Below are 21,783 nucleotides of genomic sequence, written 5' to 3' on the forward strand. Positions count from 1 at the left end.
GTACTGAGTGCATCATCCCAGGATGGGGCCTATCGATACCTACCCAATGGGCAGGCATATCCCATACGTAGTGTCATTGGTGGTCATCTTCTCTTTCAGGGTACCAGGGCTACAGTAAGTAACCTAACGTTTACCTTTACCTGCCTTTTGTTGTTCCTAAAATTCCAACACCTTAATTAAAAATGGAAGTTTCTAAAATGTAAAGAGGCATACTGTGGACATTTGAGACATTTGGACAGGTTTTTAAATTGGCCCTAAAACTGAAATAAATGAATGCGTAAATTGAGCCTGATTCATACATTTTATCGTGCAGACTAATGCCTCTGACGTAGGACTTGGGACGGATCTCTCCCAGCAGGTAGAGGGCAAGGAGCATTTTGTATACATTAGTAGGAAGCTGCTTGCGTGAGAGACTCAGACCGGGTATGCTAATCGAGAAGGAATGCCTAGCCATCATAAAAGAAAAAAAAATGAACTGAAAGCAAGTTTCTGTGCGCCTTTCTTCCTGACTGTGTGGGCCCAGCCACCCACATGCAGCTTTTGTAAAATGTCCCAAAAACAGCGACCTCGCGTGGGCCCTAATTCTGCTGGGGGCCCTACGCGACAGCGTAATTTGCCTATCAAATACGTTTATTAGAACCTATTAAAACAGCAGGGATCCAGAGACGCAAAATCATGACCTGTATTGGCATTAGCCTGGACACTTAAATTAATGCCCTTGCTCTTCAACACTGAAACTTGGAAATAACTGTATATTGTTCTGATGCATTAGAGGTCTACTGAGTCAGGCTTGGTATATATATAGGTCTCCTGAGTCAGGCTTGGTATATATAGGAGCTTCACTTTTCCACTCCAGTGTAATTATTTATTACTTTTATCAAGTAAAGGTTTAAAATCAGATTGAAATCAAGTAGTTTGTAAAGACCTACCTGAAGAAGAATGGGACGTGTTGAAGGAAAGTTTTCCACACCAAGGCAACGTTCATTCATCGGATTTGACTGCAAATCAAAATGAACACTTATTCAGACTTCTGTTTAAAGGTTTTGTAAAACTGACAGATTCATCATTGTTTTGAGTTATTTAAAGACAGTTTTTTCAGTCTGATTTTTTAAAAATAAAGTACAGTTAGATATTCATGATGCTCTTCTTGACTTAAAACAGTCTAGAACAGAGTTAGTGAGTAGGGCCTGCTGCATTTAATAATTGTTTTCCAAAAAAAAAAAATTCTGGTTCAAAAACCATATCCTCCAGTTTTGTTCCCTAGTCTGTAATGTAAGCACATTTGTGAGGTCAAGTGACTTGTCAGCTGATACACTAAACATGAGTGTCATGTGCAACTATTCAGCAACAGTACAATAGTGGGAATACATAAGGAACGGTAACATTTTCAGAAAATCACCAGCCGAAAGCACAACTCTGGTTGCAGTCAGAGCATGATGAAGCAACATATTGTAACAAGCAATAGGCATGCTACAGTGTCCCAACTCACAGAAACCTTCAAGATACACCTGTTCTTTTTTAAACAATTGTGGGCATTGTGAGTGTCGGTGGCAGTTAGGTGTATATCTACAATAAGTTTAACATATTTACCAAACCATACCATTACACACAGTTCCTCACATACTTATTTTGACACCTTCTATAATGACCTTTATTTCTGAAGTGCAACATAAACCTTACATTGTTTTGTTTTAATTCTGAGAGCTAAGTTTTACCATCTGAGCAAAGGTTCTTTTGACTCTTCAGTGAATAAAGCTTAATGCCAACAGGTTGCAGGCATATTGGAATACTGTTTGGCAACTACAGCATGGTTTCACAGACCCTAATTGAGGCTTATCTTGATCTGTGAAACCAGCCATTTAACTGTAAACTGAACACGTGGGCTTTTTCTGATAAACACGCCCCCTGTGCGTGGCGGTGTACACGTGTTTGTGTTCCAGTTAAATGGCACAAGGTCTTATTGTTTCATCCATTTCCTTCCTTTCCATTACGCAACGTTTGTTTATGTGCCCTTTTGAACAGTGAAGGAGTGAGAAATAATTGAAAGATTGTCTTGAACATGGTGTGATTTTCGCTTGTTTAATGTAAAGGTTTTTGAACTACTGTTTAACAAATTTGTGAACCATGCAATTCTGCAGTTTTGCAGTGTATTACAGTTCCTCCTTTTGCAAGAGCTGCAAACTGCAGAGAAAGAGGAAATGTTTATTGTTCAAGCCAGCCAGACTGTTGCACTGATTTATGGTTATGTTAAACTATGCTTCAGAAACCTTTCAATATTTTTACTGCATAGATATAGGTGATAAAGATTATGTTAAAAGCCACTGATAGGTTTCAACATATCTGAGTTCTACTTCTGTTTTTTTTTTATATGATGATATGTTTTTATAAACTAACACATGATGATTTCTGCTTTCGATATAATTAAATATTTTCATAACCTGCAGTTCAATTTTCTGCCTAGATACAAATAGCTATGACTTGAATATTGCTGATTGATTATGCTTGTTAATACCATAAGGGCGCTGGCAGGTGTTTATTGGCAGAATACATCATATGATGTAGCGCCCCACTTCCTATACAGTGCCTTGCATAAGTATTCACCCTCCTTGGACTTTTCCACAAACAGCATCATGAAGACCAAGGAGCTATCAAAACAAGTCCGGGATAAAGTTCTGGAGAAGCACCAATCAGGGTTGGGTTATAAAAAAATATCCCAAACTTTGAACATCCCCCGGAGCACCGTTAAATCCATTATTAAAAAATTGAAAGAATATGGCACAACCACGACTCTGCCTAGAGAAGGCCGTCCACCAAAACTCAGTGACCAGGTAAGGAGGGCATTAGTCAGAGAAGCAACCAAGAGGCCAATGGTAACTCTGAAGGAGATCCACAGCTAAGATGGGAGAAACCGTCCATGGGATAACTATAACCCGGACGCTCCACAAAGCTGGGCTTTATGGAAGAGTGGCGAGAAGAAAGCCATTGCTGAAAAAACCCATATCAAATCCCGTTTGGATTTTGCCAAAAGGCATGTGGGACACACAGCTGGTCTAAGACCAAAATTGAACTTTTTGGCCTTATCGCAAAACACTATGTGTGGCGCAAAGCCAACACTGCTCATCACCCTGAGAACACCATCCCCACGGTGAAGCATGGTGGTGGCAGCATCATGTTATGGGGATGCTTTTCATCGGCAGGGACTGGGAAACTGGTCGGGATTGAGGGCAAGATGGATGGAGCCAAATACAGGGAAATTCTAGAGGAAAACCTGTTTCAGTCTGCAAGAGACCTGGGACTGGGGCCGAGGTTCACCATCCAGCAGGACAATGACCCTAAACACACAGCCAAAGCTACACTGGAGTGGTTTAAAAACAAGAACCTGAATGTCTTAGAATGGCCCAGTCAAAGCCCAGACCTCAATTCGATTGGGAATCAGTGGCAAGACTTGAAAATTGCTGTTCATCAACGGTCCCCATCCAATTTGACAGAGCTTGAGCAATTTTGCCAAGAAAAATGGGCAAAAATTGCAGGATCCAGATGTGCAAAGCTGGTAGAGACTCACAGCTGTAATTGCTGCAAAAGGTGCTTCTACCAAGTATTGACTCAGGGGGGTGAATACTTATGCAACCAACAAATGTCTTTTTTTTGTTTAATTAACTTTTGTGTCACAATAAAAACTATTTTGCACCTTCAAAGTGTTAAGTATGTTGTGTAAATCAAATGGTAAACATCCCAATTAAATCCATTTTAATTCCAGGTTGTAACACTACAAAATGTGGAAAAGTCCAAGGGGGGTGAATACTTATGCAAGGCACTGTATGTCAGTATAAGAACTGCATGTGATGGTTTTATCATAGCTCAGGGGGGCTCAGAAAAATTACAACTGACACTGACACCAGCGCAAAAATACCATCTCTGTACCAGCTGAGGTCTACCGTGAACTGTCAGTATTTTACTTTGTTCCTGTTTTTGATGTAATTCTTGAATAAACTACTTTTGATTGACTTTATATGAAAAAGACTGATTGAATATTTTAAAGAAGAAAATCAAACCCACTTTACATAACTGTTTCTTCTGGTTACTTCTTCTAGTCTACATTAAACTGATTTGAAATGTTTATACTATACATTTAATGATGAAATATCCCAGTTTCAAAGTTTTACAGGTTCTTCTAAAGCTTTTCACTCTGGTTTACAGTCGCAGGCACAAGTATTGGCACCATATGCTTATTATACCATAATTCAAGGTAACAGATTTAGTAACCTTTAACCACTTTTTAATGAAACAGAAAGCAAAATAAACACTTTATAGTAAATAACAAATAATCTTTACCTTCTTGACAAAAGTATCGGCACCTCTGCTTTAGTATTTTGTGTGTCTTACTTTTGCTTTTATTACGGATTTCAGATGTTTATGATAATTATTAACCAGTATGTTACATCTTGTTGGTGAAATCTGGGCCCATTCTGTATTGAATATTTCCTGCAGCTCGGTCAGATTGGATACACGCTTAGCTACAGCTTTTTTCAGATCAGTCCAAAGCATTTCTATTGGATTGAGATTGCAAAGGCCATTCCATCTTCATTTTCTTTAAGAATTCCAGAGTTGACTTTGCCATATGCTTTGGGTCGTTGTCATGTTGGAAGATAAACTGTCTGCCAATCAGCTGGTATCATTGTATTTTGTAGAATGTTTTCATAATGGCAACATTAATTTGATCTTCAATCACATCAATGCCTCCAGTCCCTGAAATACTAAAACAACTCATATCATGATCGAACCACCTCCATATTTGACTGTAGGTACAAGGTTTTCTTCATTGAAGGCTTTCCCTTTTTTCTCCAAACATACTGTGCTCCATTTTGGGGGAAGAGTAATATTTTAGTCTCATTGGACCAGAGAATTTTGTTGAAGAGTGCTTCAGATTCCTGTTCCTATTTCTTGTCAAATTTAGAATTTTCTTAAAAAGTGGTTTGCTGCGAGGCATACATGCACACAACTCTTCTGTGTTCAGGTGCCTTTGTACAGTTCATTCGTGCACTATTATGCCTGATGCTTCTAAATCTTTCTAGAAGTCCTTGGCTATTAAACTTGGATAAGTTTTAGCTGCACAGACAATTCTCCTACTTGCTGCACCTGTAATTTTCTTTGGGTATCCACTTCTTTCAAGCGTTTCATCATCTGCGACCATCATTTCAAGCGACCATCATCTGCTGTATTTTGGTCTTTGTCATATTAATTAGTGGGTAATGTTCACTAAATGCTTGTATTTAACATGTTTTCTTGAATTACGTTAAGTGTAGCATACCAATTATTTTTTGTTACATCTTGCTGCACCCACATAACTTCTCTTCTAGTTTAATAATGTGTCACCAAATAACCTATTGGTGACTATGGGTGTTAATGTGATGGAACCAAATGTAGAAAAAAGTAAAATGACAGCAATAAAAATGCCATCTTAGACTTGCAAGAACTCCTGAACCACTGTTGTTACCACTATCTCTGTAGTTATATAATTACAACAAAGACTATATATGCAATGTTAGTGTCACATGTTAGTTGGGTTATGATCCCCCAAAGTGTACATCAAGCCAGAAATGTGTGAATTTTTTATTTTAAGTGTATCCTTCTGGTAAATATGCCATACTTTAGCCTTTAAAATGTCACACTTTTTGTACACTCAATAATGGTATTTTGTTATAATTCATCAATCTAGCCAGGTTTATGTACATACATCTAGATAGCAAATGCCGGACAGAACAGCAAACTGGTTTCTATGAACATTATAATCAGATAAACTATGTACAGTATCTACAGTATTGTATACAGTTTGGCAAAACTGTATTTGTATCTGTCTCTTGGGGAGACTGGTCCCTGTGGCAATACAAATGTCTTTCTAGGGTAGTTTGAGTCAGCCATCTGAGTTTTTTGAACAACTATAATAAAATAATCATGTGCCAGCAATATGAACAATCATCTCCTGTTAACTGATCAGACTGATATCCAACCAGAAATCAGTCTGAGTATGAAGGTCCTTTAGATGATTTACCTGATGAGAGAGATCCAGGCAACCATAAAGCGAAAACAGTTTACCTTAACCAGTTCACAGCATGTTTGGCATGGGCTTGATGCTTACATTGCTGGCGTAAGTGATAAAAATGTGTGCTTTCAACTTTCTACTGCATCACAAAGGTGACTCAGATTTTACATTAGAAATGTATTTGGATATTTAGAAGATTCCAATCTACAACTGGATTTGTAAAATGGACATGACAATGGGAACATGAAACACAGACATAACACAGATGTATCTCAAACCAAGTAGGTTTTTATTATTTTTCTTCTAAAACAAATGATGAATCTGAACAATCAAATGAATCCTTAAATAAATGAGTAATTCAATACATGTACGGATGGACATGCATACACATAAGGTAAATACTAGCATGCATATTTAAACTGATCCTCAACTTAAGAATTTAGTTATTAGTGGGAGAGCAAAAAGAAGATTTTGATAGGACATCAGTTATCACACAACTGGCAAAGTTAGGAAGGAAGACGTTTGTGTGGTCGGTTGGAGAAGCAGGGTCAAAAATATTTTTTTAATATTATATTTTTTTATAATTTAGGGATCTGAACTAACTCAAATATAAATTATGTAAAACATTGTCTTGAAAGAAAATACATTTTCTGTGGTCAACTCTTCTGGGACAGACATACACATGAGAAAGGAAAAAATAATTAAATGATTTGCATTTTTCTCAGCTGAAAAAGAATAAGGCACAGTTATTTCAGGCATGAAAAAAGCAACACATCTAAAATAATAAAAGATAAAAACAGTTATTTTCCTTTGATTTTTGTATGTTCTAAAATGTGTATATACAGTCAGCACTCAGATATATGACACTCCGATACATGTTAGTCACGTTTTTGTATTAAGAAACAAATCAATTCCCATTATATATATGTAACAAATGAATCCAGTCACACGCGATTTCCGACTCTGTCATCAGTTTTCTGATACAAAGCCCTTCTCTTCAATGTTACAAATTATTTGATTATCCGTCACAGCCTGCAGTTTCTCACATGCCAAATCAGTCTGTTTTTATTGTGCAGTTACAAAGTGCTGACGAAAATGCAGCAAAAACAAAGTGAAGGAGACAAGCTACGGTAATGTAACAGTTATACATTAAACAGTTTTAGATACTGTGATGCATTTTTTTTTATCTGTGCTCTTCAGTTGCTTTTGTGCATTCACTCGCAGTGAACTGTGACATTAGGGCCTTATCGAGCACTGTATTCTGGAATTTTGAATACTGACTTTGGATAATGTTTTATTCTGGAAACCAACAACACATACATCTAAATGGAAGCCTACTTAATTTAAAACAGTCCTTTCAGCTGTGTACCTTTGATATGCAAAATGTCATCTTCATAAGTGTGGACTCGCATGCAGCGGTCCAGATAAGCTGCATAACTGCCATTTTTATGCATTAAAAAATCCCAAATACGCAATCAGTCTGAATAAATGCGTAAAAACGTGCATACAATTTTACTGCACATCTGGTCTGCCTCCACTAAAACTTCCACTAACGACTCCCAGAATATAATGTTTTCAGTTACTAGATAACTGTGCACAATATAAACCCGCCCAACAAAACCTTATCCAATCCCTGGCTAACCCTTTTGTCTTTGTAGCCAATCACAGTAAGAATCAAGAACATTTTTTAAGCTAAATCAGGTTGAAGCGTAAAACCCCAGTCCAGCCACAAATCCAACTGGAGCCATCGTCAGAGGCAACCGCTAAAAAAAGGTGCCTATAATATTAAGCAAACTGTTTTATGGCTTATTAATGCATTTCCTTATTTATCTGTATAGCTTTATATTGAAGTTTTAACATGTTCACTGAGTTTAAGAATTTAATGTTAAAATAGAAGAAGTTCTGTTTCTGTGCTTATCTTCATATATATGTTCTGTTTCTGTGCTTATTTTTACAGTCGTATTGGCTGTGGTCAATAAAGTGAATAAGAATAGCTGTTGTCTCTGCTTTTATTTTAATACTAAGTTTTTGTACAGTAGTTAAAAGTAGTAACATTGCAGTTAAAATGGAAGGCTCTTTTTTTAAATGGAAGGCTCTTTTTAAATGAAAGGCTCTTTTTTTAATGCCTACCCCATAGGAAATGGCCATATGTGCTGCTTTTTCAAACTACTGTATTGCAAATGGCTACAACTAATTATAACAAAAAGTACACCAAAGAGTGCAATAAAAAGCCTGTAATTGTATCTTAGGCTTCTGGTGACATGAATCCTCCACCTTCGGTCTCGTCATTTATCTTGCCACAGATGTTCACTGCTTTTATTATTATTGATGTTTTGTTTTTTGAACTGCCTGTTTTTGTCACAACACCACGCTTAGGGGATGAGTAATGATTAGTTGTAGTGGTTGTGAGAGTAAAAAGATTAGAAATGGAACCAGCATAAAATATTTGTGAGCTAATTCCCTCTAGTTTAAGTCTGTATTTCAGATTTATTTGTAGCTTTTATTGTTGTTGTGGCCTATTTGGCTGTCACTGTAGTTGCTGTTCTGTCTCTATGGCAGCACGCTGTGTTTATTCATTTTCAAAAAGGGAAACTCAGGAATGCAGCACTCTGACTTTAACACTTTACAGCATGTTAATGCAGAGTCGTTATCAGCATGAGATGGGATCTCGGTGTGGTTCAGTTGTGAGCACCATGTGAAAGATTTCTGGGGGCGCATCTGGTGGCCAAGACTCAGTAATAAGCTACAACAAAATTGCGACAGATGTGCAAAAGAAAGCGTCAGCAACATGGAGACAATGTTGCCAACGGCTTTACCAGGTAGGCCATGGCAGAAAATAGGCATTGACCTGTTTCAATGGAACGAGTCAATGCACCTGCTAGCATTGGACTACTACTCTAGATATACAGAAGATATCCACAGAGCAACGGAGAGACAGTAAAAAGTCTTCTAAAAAAATCTGAATACCCATACCTAGCTCTGATGACATACAGAGTACACCCAATGCTTAATTTGTACAGAAAGAGGTGCCGGGCCGCAAGCAATGACAATAATACCGTTCTTAAGAACCGCACATTGAATAAAGTTTATTTGAAAGAGTATTGTATGTACCAGGGTTAGATGTTTACAATCATGTATTCTACATCATATACAAAGCAGTAATATGTGCAGAAAAATAAATTAAAAGCAACCACAGGACAAAAAGAAAAGAAAAAAAGCTCTGTGTATACAGACTATTACTATCTTTTGTTATGGTTTTGCATTTAAACGGTTTAAACTGAAATAAAAAAATGAAAAAGGCATACAGAGGACTCCAGAAGGCCGACATTGATAAAAAATAATTTTAAAAACAATAAACCGCACCCTACATGAACACTGGTTTGACCCATGGTCCACACTGTATTAATATCTAACATTATCAGCGATGTGACAGCACTGCAACAGAAACAGTATTTCAGAATAACAGGAGCCTGTTTTTACTTTAGTGAAGTAAAGCTACAATACTGTTTTTTCATTAAAAACTTGTCGTTGTTCTTTATTGAAATTAATGTTCAGCTTTCATATTGAAGCTTGTCGTGTACAACTCATTCAATCAAACCAACAACGAGTGGCTTGCAGTGGGGCAGAATAAACTCCACACCTCAGCTGAAGGTTTGGGCAGCCTACCTCATACTTCTGTAGATTAGTTTGCAAAGTAACATTATTATCAATCTGTTCAGTTGCATAATTGAGTTGTGAGAAACTAAAAAGAAATAGAAAAGAAAAGGCATTTATGTAAATTGAGAAATTGGATTCCAGTAGAGATATTTGAGTGGTGCTTGCTGATCTGGTTATGTATTGAGGGTGTTCTGTACAAGATGGCCACTGCTAATAGAAGATTGTTTGGCTTATTCCAAAAGTTCCAGTAGAATTATTACTAATCACAACGACAGTGATAACACTACACTATTAGCACCATTCACTTAATATAAGATAATTCAAGAAAATGTGTTTAATACAAGCATTACTGAACATTAGCCACTAATTAATATACACAATTTCTGGTACTTTAACAAACAATCTTTATGAAAAAAACAAAAGCACTTAACCAATTTCAAATATTTGTACATGTCAAAAGTATTCACGCCTTTACATTAAAATTCTGTATAAACGTCATTTTAGTACAAAAGAACCTTGTAAAAAAAAAAAAGGGTTTAAAATAACAATGAAAACAGTAAAAATCTATGGTGGCTTACTGATGTAATTTGTTTTTTATTCAAAATCTAGAATAGTATTAGGGATTCCATATTTCGCTACTTAATGTCACTGTGTGCTTACCTGTATAGAGCAGTTAAGTGCATGAGAGATTTTAATGAGTTCCTTCTCCACCATCTGGCAGATATAGCAGCCATCTCCATGAAGGGCTACACTGTTCACCAAGACAAAACTGGGAAATAAAGTGAAATTATTTGTAATTGTGTAACATTCTTCTGTTAGCCATCAATTAAACTACTGTAAAACAGATTAAAAGGCAAAACTTCACAATGAGTGTTCTGTGGTATTCCAAGGTCTGAAGGAACAACTACTGGACATTCCTCCACTTTGTTCACAAATGTACAAAAATATCTTCAGCATTTACAATGCACATTGTGAACGGTCGCTCTTGGTGTTCTTTTGGGCTTCTTCACTCCAAATGCAGACTTCATAACAGACTGTGAACACATGGCTATGACACATGCACAAGGCAGACGGAGATTACAGATGTGCAAGACACAGCAGAGTTTAAATGAATCACCACCAAGATAAATGGTAACTTGTAATTTGTTTATTGTACTTTTCAATCTTAAGTTGTCTTCTTTACAAGAATGTTGACTCCCTTTGTCTCTTACTGGAAATACTCACTTGACACCTTTCTTTGTCACAACTCTTGCAGAGGTGACGTTGAAGACTTTCTCAAACCTTTGCAACCTGAACAAATCCATTCTGCGATTAAGGGGATAAACATTGTAAAAACACCACTGACAGATTCCCTTTTGCCCAACACTGACCATTGCCAGTAATTTACTATACATTTAATTATGTCAATATATTGAATAGTCATCCCTTGAACTGCTAGTAGACTGCAGCCATTAGAAATAGCTTACTAACCTGGAATGATTTTACACAACATATTAATACGTGCGGATTCACTTTGAAATAAATTACTTCCAGTAATTATGATGTATGTTGTGTATGTATTTATTTTTTATATAAATCTGTATTTTTCAGAGCAGCACTAAGGATTAAAAAGGCACTTCTACATCACAGTTCGCACAGGAACATTTCTTAATGTTTATTTTAAATCCATACAAATTATAGAACATTGCATAAGAAAAGTGTTTTTCTTTTTTCTTCTGTTTATGTTTTCTGCCTGCTCATGTGTGTGTGTATGGAAGGCCATTCGGGTCAAAAACACATTATTTGGTACATGTTTCAAATATTTAGAACATGTTCTAATTTGATTTTGTACGTGTTGCAATTCTAATTATTACACAGAATAATTTTGCCACTCAGATCACTGAAAATTAAAAAAGAACCAATGAGTGCCATTTCCACCCAATTCATGGCGGTATATAAATATAATTGGAGAATAATAATAATAATAATAATAATAATAATAATAATAATAATAATAATAATAATAATAATAATAGGCTTGGTTAATACACGGTCAACATGCAGATCACAACAATTCATAGCTATAGTTTTGTACAGTACAGTAATCCATTGCGTATCTGCCCGTCACAGATCTGCCCTAACTGTTTATCCGCCATGATCAACCTCTTCAGAAATGTTAGTTTATTATTGAACAAGGAAGATTAGTTCAGATATTGTAGATCCTACCAAAGTTTTCGCACTGTGTTGTATGTACTCCGTGCGCTGCCATTGCTGGTAATGTCACGTGAGCGGTTCAGTGTGTTGATTGGCAAATAAATCCTGTTCACCTGCGGGGTGTATCAACTTCAACCTTGATAGATGTTATCCTGAAGGTGATTGGCTACTCTTGTAATTATGCTTTGAATACAAAGTCATTACAAGCGACTATGTCTGCATGACTAGGTGCTACTGTAAAATGACCAGCCCCTACGTAAAAAATGTGTAGTTCATTTAGAACACGTACGATTTTATGTATTCTGATTGGTCCAAATCAATACCTGTACTAAATAACAAGTTTTTGACCCGGATGGCCTTCCATATGTGCGCGTGTGTGTGTGTGTGTGTGCGTATGCATGTCTGTCTCTCTTGTTCGCTTGGTCTCATTCACCAGTTGCTATTTCTGTTTCCTTTTTTATGTCAGTGCATGCGTTTCAAATAAACCATTCCTTACCTGTATAACAAGGCAGAGGCTGGGCGTGAACTGGCAACTCTGTGCACTACAAGAGGGCGTCTTAACCACAATGCAAAAGAGCCAAACTTTTTACAACACTGCCCATTACAGACGCAAATGCCCCCCTCTGTGCCGTCATCAAAATCACTCAAATCTAGCATGCAAACAAGGCCACACTCCAAATGTTATGCCAACCCCTCGCACGAGTGCGGATAGAAAAAGACGGGGCAAAGCATGTCATCTAAATTGCATTAGAGGACAACAGCAGTTTGCTCTACATTTTTTCATCAAAATCAAGGACAACCCTCTTTTGCCATAACGTTTGCCCAGTAATCAAAATCAGGCCCCATGTCTTTTAACTGTTTTTACTCTAATCCAACCAATTAAAAAGCTGTACCTGTTGACCGGTTAGTAGTTTAGTATACTGTGGCAAAGACTCAAACTTATCTGCTATTATTTCTCAATTATGAATTATTAATCAATGTGCCAATAATGCCTACTCATACTTAGAAATATTATTTACTGTATAAAAATCATTCAGACCTAGACTTAGATTAATCACCTTTTTTTGATCATTTGACTACTTATTTGTCATAAATGTTGTACCTTTTAATATAAATGCAACTTGTTGTGCTCTCTTTGTTTTCAATTTCACCACGGTAAAAACAGACACCAGAGCAACATTTTTAACCAAACACATTAAAAAGTACTTAATTAACATTTTGTTTACAAGATGCAGACTTGGATCACTTAAAAATTCAAAAATAATGGTTGATTATTATTAAACTTACTCATAATGAAAGCCGATATCATGGTTGCCAGCTACTACGACCAGCTCTGTATCGTCTGGATGTCTGAACATCTGACGAAAGCGTCTCACATCATCTTCCCAATTCTGTATGTGAGGAAAGAAAACCCTCGCCTGGGCTTACAACATAAATAACACATTCTTCTGAATTTACAATCAAGTAAAGTACCTAAACTAGTCAAATGCCAAATGTGCAGTTGAACCTGTATAAAAATGGTTGCATTCTTTGTATCATGTTATGTAATCTACTGGGGGTCCCACATTACCCTTATAAAAGTTTACCACTGTATTTTTGTAGTTTTACCATGATTTTCACATATACTATGCATTTCCTATGGTTTACTCTTGTTTGCCATGTTTATCAGCATGCTTTACCATACCTCACTATTCCTTACCATGCGTTCCTACGTTTTGCCATGCTTTCATTGTTTTATTACACTTTGTTATGTATTCACTATGGTAAACTTGTATAAGGGTACACAGCAGTCTAGGTTGTCAGAATACCAATGGGATATTGATGACTGATTGATGTCATAAAAGTGTTTATATCTTCCTTCACTGTTCGATAAAAATTCCAGACACAAAAGGGGGTTAGCTGCAATGTTAGCTCTTATTTCTGAAATTTGAATAAACAGGTTTGCTTCTTATAGCAGTATATTACAAATAACTACAGTTGCTGTCATGTTAAAAAATTACTTTTTGTCCATTTAATACAAAATACCTTTGGTGAACTCCATTTTCCTTCATCAAAGATATCGCCAAGAATAAAAACTATCTCTGGCCGCAGGAACCACATGGCGGTCTGGAATGCTCTTTCCATCTGCCATTCCCTGCAGAAAAAAATACTGGGATTTAAATCAAGGATGGGGACTTCTGTTAATAAGCACAATAGCAGTTGCTGTATGTCTGCCAACAAGACAGAGAAAGTGCCTAAAAAAGAGAAATTGCCTAAAAAATATGGAGCAGATGTGAACTGCACAAACCAAGTGAATTCCTTGGAATCTATTTAAATTAATTGTAACTGACAAAATACATAATAGTTCCATGAAACGTCTGCCTCGTTCATATCCATTCAGGGAGTACAAATGCAAAAAGATAACCCAAAAAGGTAACCCGGAGAGTTTCCCTTAACCTAAAGTTGTACCAGATATCATGTTTTAAAATGTAACATTCCACATTTCAGACCCATGGAGCTAATGGAAGTGCATAATGGCTCAGATTTACAGAATTATTTTACTAGGTACAATAATTTAATTGATCAAAACAGAGGTGGGCCTAAATGCCACCTCGTCGCCATCAAGTATAGAACAACACTGATCTCTAACTGGAGAAAATGCCCGAGGTACAGTAGTTTCTTTTTTCTTTTGTTTGAAATTAAGAGTGTGCAGTTTTTATTTACCACTGTTTTTTTGAACCAATGCAGGGAGACATTAAAAATATATATTTAGCTCATACAGTATTTGAAAAAAAAAAAAAGTTTTACTGAGATAAACAGTACTAGACACATTGGAACTCAAGTCCCCTGCTTGTGTACTGTTTTACTTTCAAAACAACCAATTAACTTCAGATTATATTTTGTATCTATTTACTATGACATTGGTTACATAAGAAAGTTAATGCAAAATATCTTACTATTTCATAAGAACCAGAATGGATATTTCTGTGAACAAATCATCCCCAGGATTCTAACCAAAGGGAATGTCATATCAGCTCAGACAGAAGACTATTGGAGATGTGAAAAAGATCTGTATCATTGATATGTCCAGAGGTTGAAACAATACATCTTTGAAAGGGTTATTTTATGCTGGACAACACTGGTAATGGAATTTACCAAATAAATCAAAGAATACAGCAGTGAACCAAACATTAACCCTTAGCGGTCCGTCAGGTCCAATTTATTTTCACACGCGCAGTTTATTTTAGATGCGCTGTTTAAAAGTATTTTCTTCACAGTAAAACAGGTTTAAAAGGCACTGCATATCAACAGGACACTCAGTACTGCATCTCCAGCCCCGCCCCACCCCTTGTTCGCTGTATTTTTCACATACCTGTTCATAGTCGTGCATACCAATAAATCATCTCCTGATCACTCGTTTTATCACCAAACTCCTCAATAATGCGATCCAAGTCGTTATTTTATTACTATAACATCTAAAAAAAGATCTGCAAATGTCTGTGATATTCTTTGAGCGCTGGATGTCCTTGTTATCTATGTGGTGCCAGGGCTATCTGTATTCATGAGATACGCCCCTTTTTTTCAACGTCTCTCGGCTCCTATAGGACCGCAAAGGGTTAAACATATGAAAGCATGGCAAATGAATCAATTACATCTTAATATGTTGTAATTCACTGTTTAGAGTCATATTTGTGTTTAGAAGACGGAAACAACGTTAGAGTTCAACATTTTAATCCTGAAACATGCGTTTTGCAGATGCTGTTTAGTGCAGGTACTTAGTATCTCCAGCCCAGCCAAGTCAGGTAAAGGGAGAATAATGATCATTCAATATTGGATCAAGAGGATCAATATTATCAATATCGGATCAATAGGATCAATATTTATCTAGGGCGACAAAATATCACATTACAGATAAGAGCAGTTATAAGGTACAATAAAATCAGTAGAAAATAAGATCAAATTCAAATAAGAGCAAAATAAAGAATACAGTAAATAATTACATTTCAGAGTGAACTTGACTAAGAGCAGTTAAACTTATGGTAAAAATATTTGCTTATAAGAATAAATTCCACTAAGAGCACATAGGAAGTACGATAAATGGATAAGAGCAATTACAAAAAACGTGAATACGCATACCTTAAAGAGTAAAATCAAAAAATAGTTATAATTAACAGCAGTAGTAGAGTTCGTCAAAATTTGGAGCAGTTCAGTGCAAGTACAAGAGGATGCAAGTACTGATACAATTGGGTGCCATGTAGTCCAGTATAGTTAATAGAGGTTTACAGATGCTGTCTGAACAGGTGTGTCTTGAGGAGGCGCCGGAAGGTGGTCAGGGACCGAGTAGTCCTGATATCCGTGGATATCACTGAGGGGCAACAGTGGAGAAGGAGCGGGCTCTGTAGGCGGGGGGTACAGCTAATCTGCTAGTGGCGGAGAAGCGAAGGGGGCGAGAGGGGGTGTAGGGAGAAATAATAGTCTGGAGGGAGCAGAAAGGTCAAGACAGCGATAGGCGAGTACAAGAGTTCTGAATTGGATGCAAGCGGCGATAGGGAGCCAGTGGAGGCTGCGGAGCAGCGGTGTAGCGTGGGAGACACAAATGAAGAGAAAAGACAAGACGGGCAACAGAGTTTTGGATGAACTGGAGTGGATGGATAGCAGAGGCAGGGAGGCCGGCCAGGATGGAGTTGCAGTAAAGGCGGGACAGTACCAGGGCCTGAACTATGAGCTGCGTTGATTGGTTGGTGAGGAAAGGGTGAATTCTGGGTATGTTGCCAAGGAAGAAACAGGAGCATGCCAGTGTACAAATGTGCTGAGAGTAGGCGATGGAGGGGTCAAGGGTGACAACAAGGTTCTTGGTGGAAAAGGAGGGAGAGAGGGTGGTGAATTCAACATAGAAATGATAGGAGAAGCCATGGGAGAAGATGAGGGGACTCAGGGAGCGGGTGTAGAGAGAAAAAAGGAGGGGTCCCAGGATTGAGCCTTGGGGGACACCTGTCGAAAGGAAGCAAGAGGCAGAGGGTGAGCCACACCAGAGAACAAGGCAAGAGCAGTGCTGGAGAGTCCCAGGTCAGCGAGGGAGGACAGGAGAATAGAGTGGTTGACTGTGTCAAAAGCAGCAGAGAGGTCGAGGAGAATTAGGACAGAGAGGGAGGCGGCACGGGCAGAGAGTAGAGTTAGTGATGGGAGAGAAGAGCAGTTTCAGTGGAGTGTGTCGGGCGAACGCCAGATTGGAGGGGGTCGAGCAGAGAATGTTTTGACAGGAAAGCAGAGAGCTGGCGATGTACCGCTTGCTCGAGGGTTATAGAGAGGAAAGGGAGAAGGAAGACTGGAGGGATAAGGGATCAAGGGAACGTTGTTTTTAAGATGGGGTGATGCAGGCCTGTTTGAAGGCAGAGCGGAAGCAGCCAGAGAGCAGAGAGGTGTTGAGAAGAGAAAAAATGAAATGAATAGAGCAGGGGCAGCAGCCTGGAAAAGGTGAGTGGGGAGGGGGTCCAGAGCACAAGTGGTGGGTTTATGGCTCTGAAGAGTTTGAAGAGTTTGCGGATGAGTGATTTTGGAGGAGGAGACGGCAAAGTCCTCAGCCGAGATAGAGGAAGGTGGATGGGGGGCCTAAGGAGGGAGGACAAACTAGAGAAAAGTTTACAGGGATTGGTAGTAGAATGATAGTGGAATTAGGAGCGTTTGGCAGAGGTGAGTGTAGAGCAGAAGGTACAGAGGAGCTAGAGTTCCAAGGCAGCAGGGAGATTGGTTTTCTTCCATTTCTTTTCAACAGAACGCAGTTCGGTACGAGCCGAGTGGAGCACGGAGGAGATCCAGGGCTGGAGCAGGGAGTGGCAGACAGGTCGAAAGGTGAGGGGGCAAAGGGTGTCAAGGCAGGAGGTGAGGGAGGAGAAGAGGGTGGAGGTAGCCGAGTCTATAGACAGTTGGGAGAAGGAGTCGATAGAGAAGGGAGATCGAGAACAGAGGTTTTGACGGAAGGTGACAGTGGGGGTCGGCGGAGTAGAAAGGGAATGGAGCAAGAGAGGAGATAAAGTAGTGATCAGTCCCTGGTGAAGACGAGGTCCAGTTGATGGCCCGCTGTGAGAGACAGAAGGTGAAGGAGTAAAGAAGGTGAAGAAATCCAGCAGAGTGCTTGTGGTTGGAGAGGTGGAAGTTGAAGTCATCTAATAGAACAACAGTGGTGAAGGGAGAGGAGGGAGGAGAAGAGGGAAGGGGGAGAGGCAGGGAGATCAGGTTAGAGGAGTTAGATTTGCAGCGGTAGGGAGAAGTCAGAGGACGGGAACGAAAGGACAGGATTACAGGGATATTAAAGTTAGTCATGGTAGGGAGCAGTAGAGGGCATGAAGTAGAAATGGCTATGGGAGAGGATGTTGCTGAGGTAAGCGAAAACAGACAGGTACAGGAGAAGTGAGAGCATTAATTAATAAAAAGAAAGGAAAGAAATGTATGCAAACCTGGTCTGGACTTGGAGCCTTTACGTTCGTTGCTTGGATAGAAAATTGTGCAGCTGGTCCTCATTGGCCTGTCCTCGTTTGGACTATCACAGTTTAGACTACCAGCCCTTCGGTGAGCTGGCGCACTAGGTTAGCGTCAGTGCATATATAATGTCCAAGAGATTGAGAGCTGTGTGCATCAGACAATGGCTTGCAAATTACTCTAATCAAGTCAGCCACGCCCAGCTGTTACTTGGCAAATTGTTAATTCAACACAACTGGCTAATTGTTCACGTTACAGCATCAAACTAGCGATAACTCACTTTACAATTAAAACAAAGCTATACAGTACACTCCGTTTACAAGAATCACATCTGTCCCAAACGGTTGATTCTTAAAAGCAGACCGATATGATTACTGTGGTGCTGCACAATCAGTATGTTAGTTTGTGAATAAGAACTTTGTTTTCTGCAGTGTAATGGGTTGACCACTAGATGTCATGAGTTGCTGCATGTATGCATGCCTCCAAAAAATTAATAGTTGTTTCCTTAAATTAAGGATAATGGTCAATTGGTTAACTGCTTGTTAAACTTAATTACACCTCTATAAACAGGGCTTAGCCGATAGCTTTGTGATGGGGGAGGAGTAAGGAAGCAGAAGCTAAGAGAAAGAAACCAAAACCGAAGCGCGAGTAAGATATCGGTTTGTTCCAGTACGATACTGTGCAAATAAGTAAAGTAGTCGCAGTATATGTGTAGTTCCGGGGGGGAACATATGAATTGTTTTGATTTGTATTTGTTTAGTTTGGTAAACGACTTATCCATCCTGACATCAGACTGGGACCACACAAATTATTGTTTAGTTAGTGCTCCAGTTAGAGCTAGGTTTATTTTGTTTTATTAGCGGCTGTTTTCCCCACCGCACTGTATGAAAAATAAAACCAACACCAGTTTTAAACTGTAAATCAAGACTCCAGTCTGATCATTTACACTGCCTTTGGCCACGTCACATTACAATTAGCAAAAGCGCCTCTGCACATCAGCAGTTTAAATACAGTATACAAATGTTAACGGTGCTCAATCACTGAGGACAATACATCAAAACAAGTCCTCGTGGGTAAGCAACTTGTACAGTATACTTGAGAAGACATCGTCTCATGAGGGTTCCTAGTTTAACTGCCCAGCATGTAATGGCCTTTGAATTAAAATGACATTACAGTACAGTATTTTACTGTCAAGACTACCACTAAGCGGCGCAATCCCCCCTTCCTCCTCCTCCTCCTCACCGCAGTACCACACAATAACAGTGCTGTATGTATTCAATGAATGTGTATTCACTTTATTGAAACAAATTATCACTAACAGAGAACACAAAAAAACATACCTACACAATGTAGTGGTGCACTCTGTCCGATTTCAAACAATGCAGTGTTTCCTGTATCATTGCACAATCCTCGCTGTATATGTGCCTAATTACGCGAGATGTGACCAAATTAAAATTAAAAAACAGCTTTATTGACTGTACACGTCACTGCACTTGATATAGTACCGTAAGTACCGTATTACATGTACTCCGTTTGCCCCGAAATGACTCTTATAAGCGGATTGCTTGATTCTTACAAGCGGAGTCTTTTAGCGTGGTTATTATAGGAATGATTTTGTCCCAGTGGTTTTGATATATGTGGTTGATTCTTACATCAGTGGTTCTTATAAAGACAGTGCACTGTACTTATTTACTTACTTACAAGAGCGTCCTGGTCCGTCTGCTATCCTGCTTAATAATGATGCAAAGATAGGTTTGCAATATCATCACAGGAAATAGCTAGTGTATTTCTCCTCTGCTGACAAGAGGGCAGGATTTGGCAAACTGGTTACTTCTGTTGAGATTAGCAGGTAAATCTCAGAAGCTGGTATAGTGTATACAGTAGAACTTCAAGAAAGGGGATTGAGAAATACTAAAAGAAACATAATACACTCAATGACAAACGTTTGTTTTAGAAGTCTTTTTTCAGTGACTTCGAAAAAAAGACATGGGTTGGTCTAGGGAAAAGGAACATGGATCATGTAAAAACAGGGACTGTTGAGACCTTTACTTTGACCTGTATGTAAGGATTTTGAAACTCTTGCCTGTGTATTGCCCTGGCCATGTAGGGAGTAATTGGCTTTTCATCACTCAGCGTGCAGCTGTTACCTTGGATGGATGATAAAACCTTTGTTTCTGCTTGTGACAAGGAAAGACCGAGGTTGCGGCTCAGACAATTTAAAAGTTCAAAATAAAGCTTTTTAATAAACAAAAATACAAAATAAACAGGCACAAGGGCCAAACAAAAAGGTTTCAAACAGAAAATACACACAAAACAAAACTTACAAATAAAGCTTCCAGGCTGGGCGTTGCCTTCACTGGTTTAGCAAAAACAAAAAAACTGCACATACAGGAAAAACCAGCACATACAGAACAACACAATTGCTTCCTCTCCTAAAACTCTCTCCCCCAAAAGGGAGGCTGAGGCCTCCTTTTATGTCAGGTGTGCTGGGTCATTAATTGGATAATAAATTAACTGATTGCTCCCACCTGACACAATCAACCTGGGCAGGGAGGAGAATTTAACTCCTTCCCTGCCAGTATTTCTAAGGGCAGAGCCCTGCTCTGCCACACTGCTTAATAAGCTGTTTGGAAACAATTAAAACTGGTTCTAAAACCGTTTACTTTTGTTAAAAGTGACATGCTATAACTATAGGCAAGTGTCACGGAATGCCAAATAACACACTATACAAATGGAACACGCAGGTTTTTTTCTGATAAACACGCGCCCTGTGCAGGGCAGTGTCTGGGCCAGTTAAATGGCAAAAGCTCTTATTGTTTCATCAGCCTTTGTTCCTTTCCATTATGCAACCCATTGCTAGATGTTGAAATCATTGAAACTGTAAACATTGTGTGGTGTTCCTGTGTTTAATGTAAGCTCTGAATCAATGCAGGGTTAATGAAGTCTTAAAATGAAGCTGTACATAGCTGGTGTGCATCAGCAGTTTGCAATCACCAGCCTTGTTGTTTGACCTTGTGATTCGTGGGTTGAGCACTTTGCTGCCTGTGAGAATGTAGCTAAACTCTTAAATGTAACTTCTTGTTATCTGGGTTTCTGCTGACATTGGTGAAGTGAAGAAGAAACACAGATGTTAACTATCAGTGTGCTTTGTCTTACACCATGCATCATGCTAGGGAAATAAAACAAAATGTGGTCAGGGAAAATATGTACGCTAGCTGTATATCAGTGCTGTAGAAGTAATTTCTTTGCTCAGTAAACCAACATCTCTGATGTCTCGAGAGCTCAGAAACTAACACCTCTGTACCAGGGCTGCTCAGAATACCAGCAACTCAGCAGACCTGTGTGTGTAATCACTGTTATATTACCTTTGATTTGCTGAATAAAACTACTTTGATTGAAACCACCTGAAGGTGACTGGCTTATTAGTTTTTATAAAA

The 21,783-nt window shown here is 38.6% G+C and overlaps 1 protein-coding gene across 2 annotated transcripts in view; it reads right to left on the bottom strand.

Moving 5' to 3' along the window:
• mppe1 (metallophosphoesterase 1) overlaps positions 1–21,783 on the bottom strand; it is a 45,371-nt gene that overhangs the window by 21,003 nt on the left and 2,585 nt on the right. The window contains exons 2-6 of one of the 2 annotated variants that reach the window (XM_034058244.3): positions 13,916–14,024; positions 13,178–13,281; positions 10,922–11,002; positions 10,358–10,466; positions 930–998 (exon numbers count right to left, since the gene is read on the bottom strand). In XM_034058244.3, the coding sequence (XP_033914135.2) occupies positions 930–998; positions 10,358–10,466; positions 10,922–11,002; positions 13,178–13,281; positions 13,916–14,024 (472 nt within the window). The remainder of the gene's footprint in view (positions 1–929; positions 999–10,357; positions 10,467–10,921; positions 11,003–13,177; positions 13,282–13,915; positions 14,025–21,783) is intronic. The other variant, XM_034058249.3, reaches the window with a different exon arrangement.

The sequence above is a fragment of the Acipenser ruthenus genome, chromosome 3 (genome assembly GCF_902713425.1).
Source record: "Acipenser ruthenus chromosome 3, fAciRut3.2 maternal haplotype, whole genome shotgun sequence".
Taxonomy (NCBI): Eukaryota; Metazoa; Chordata; class Actinopteri; order Acipenseriformes; family Acipenseridae; genus Acipenser; species Acipenser ruthenus.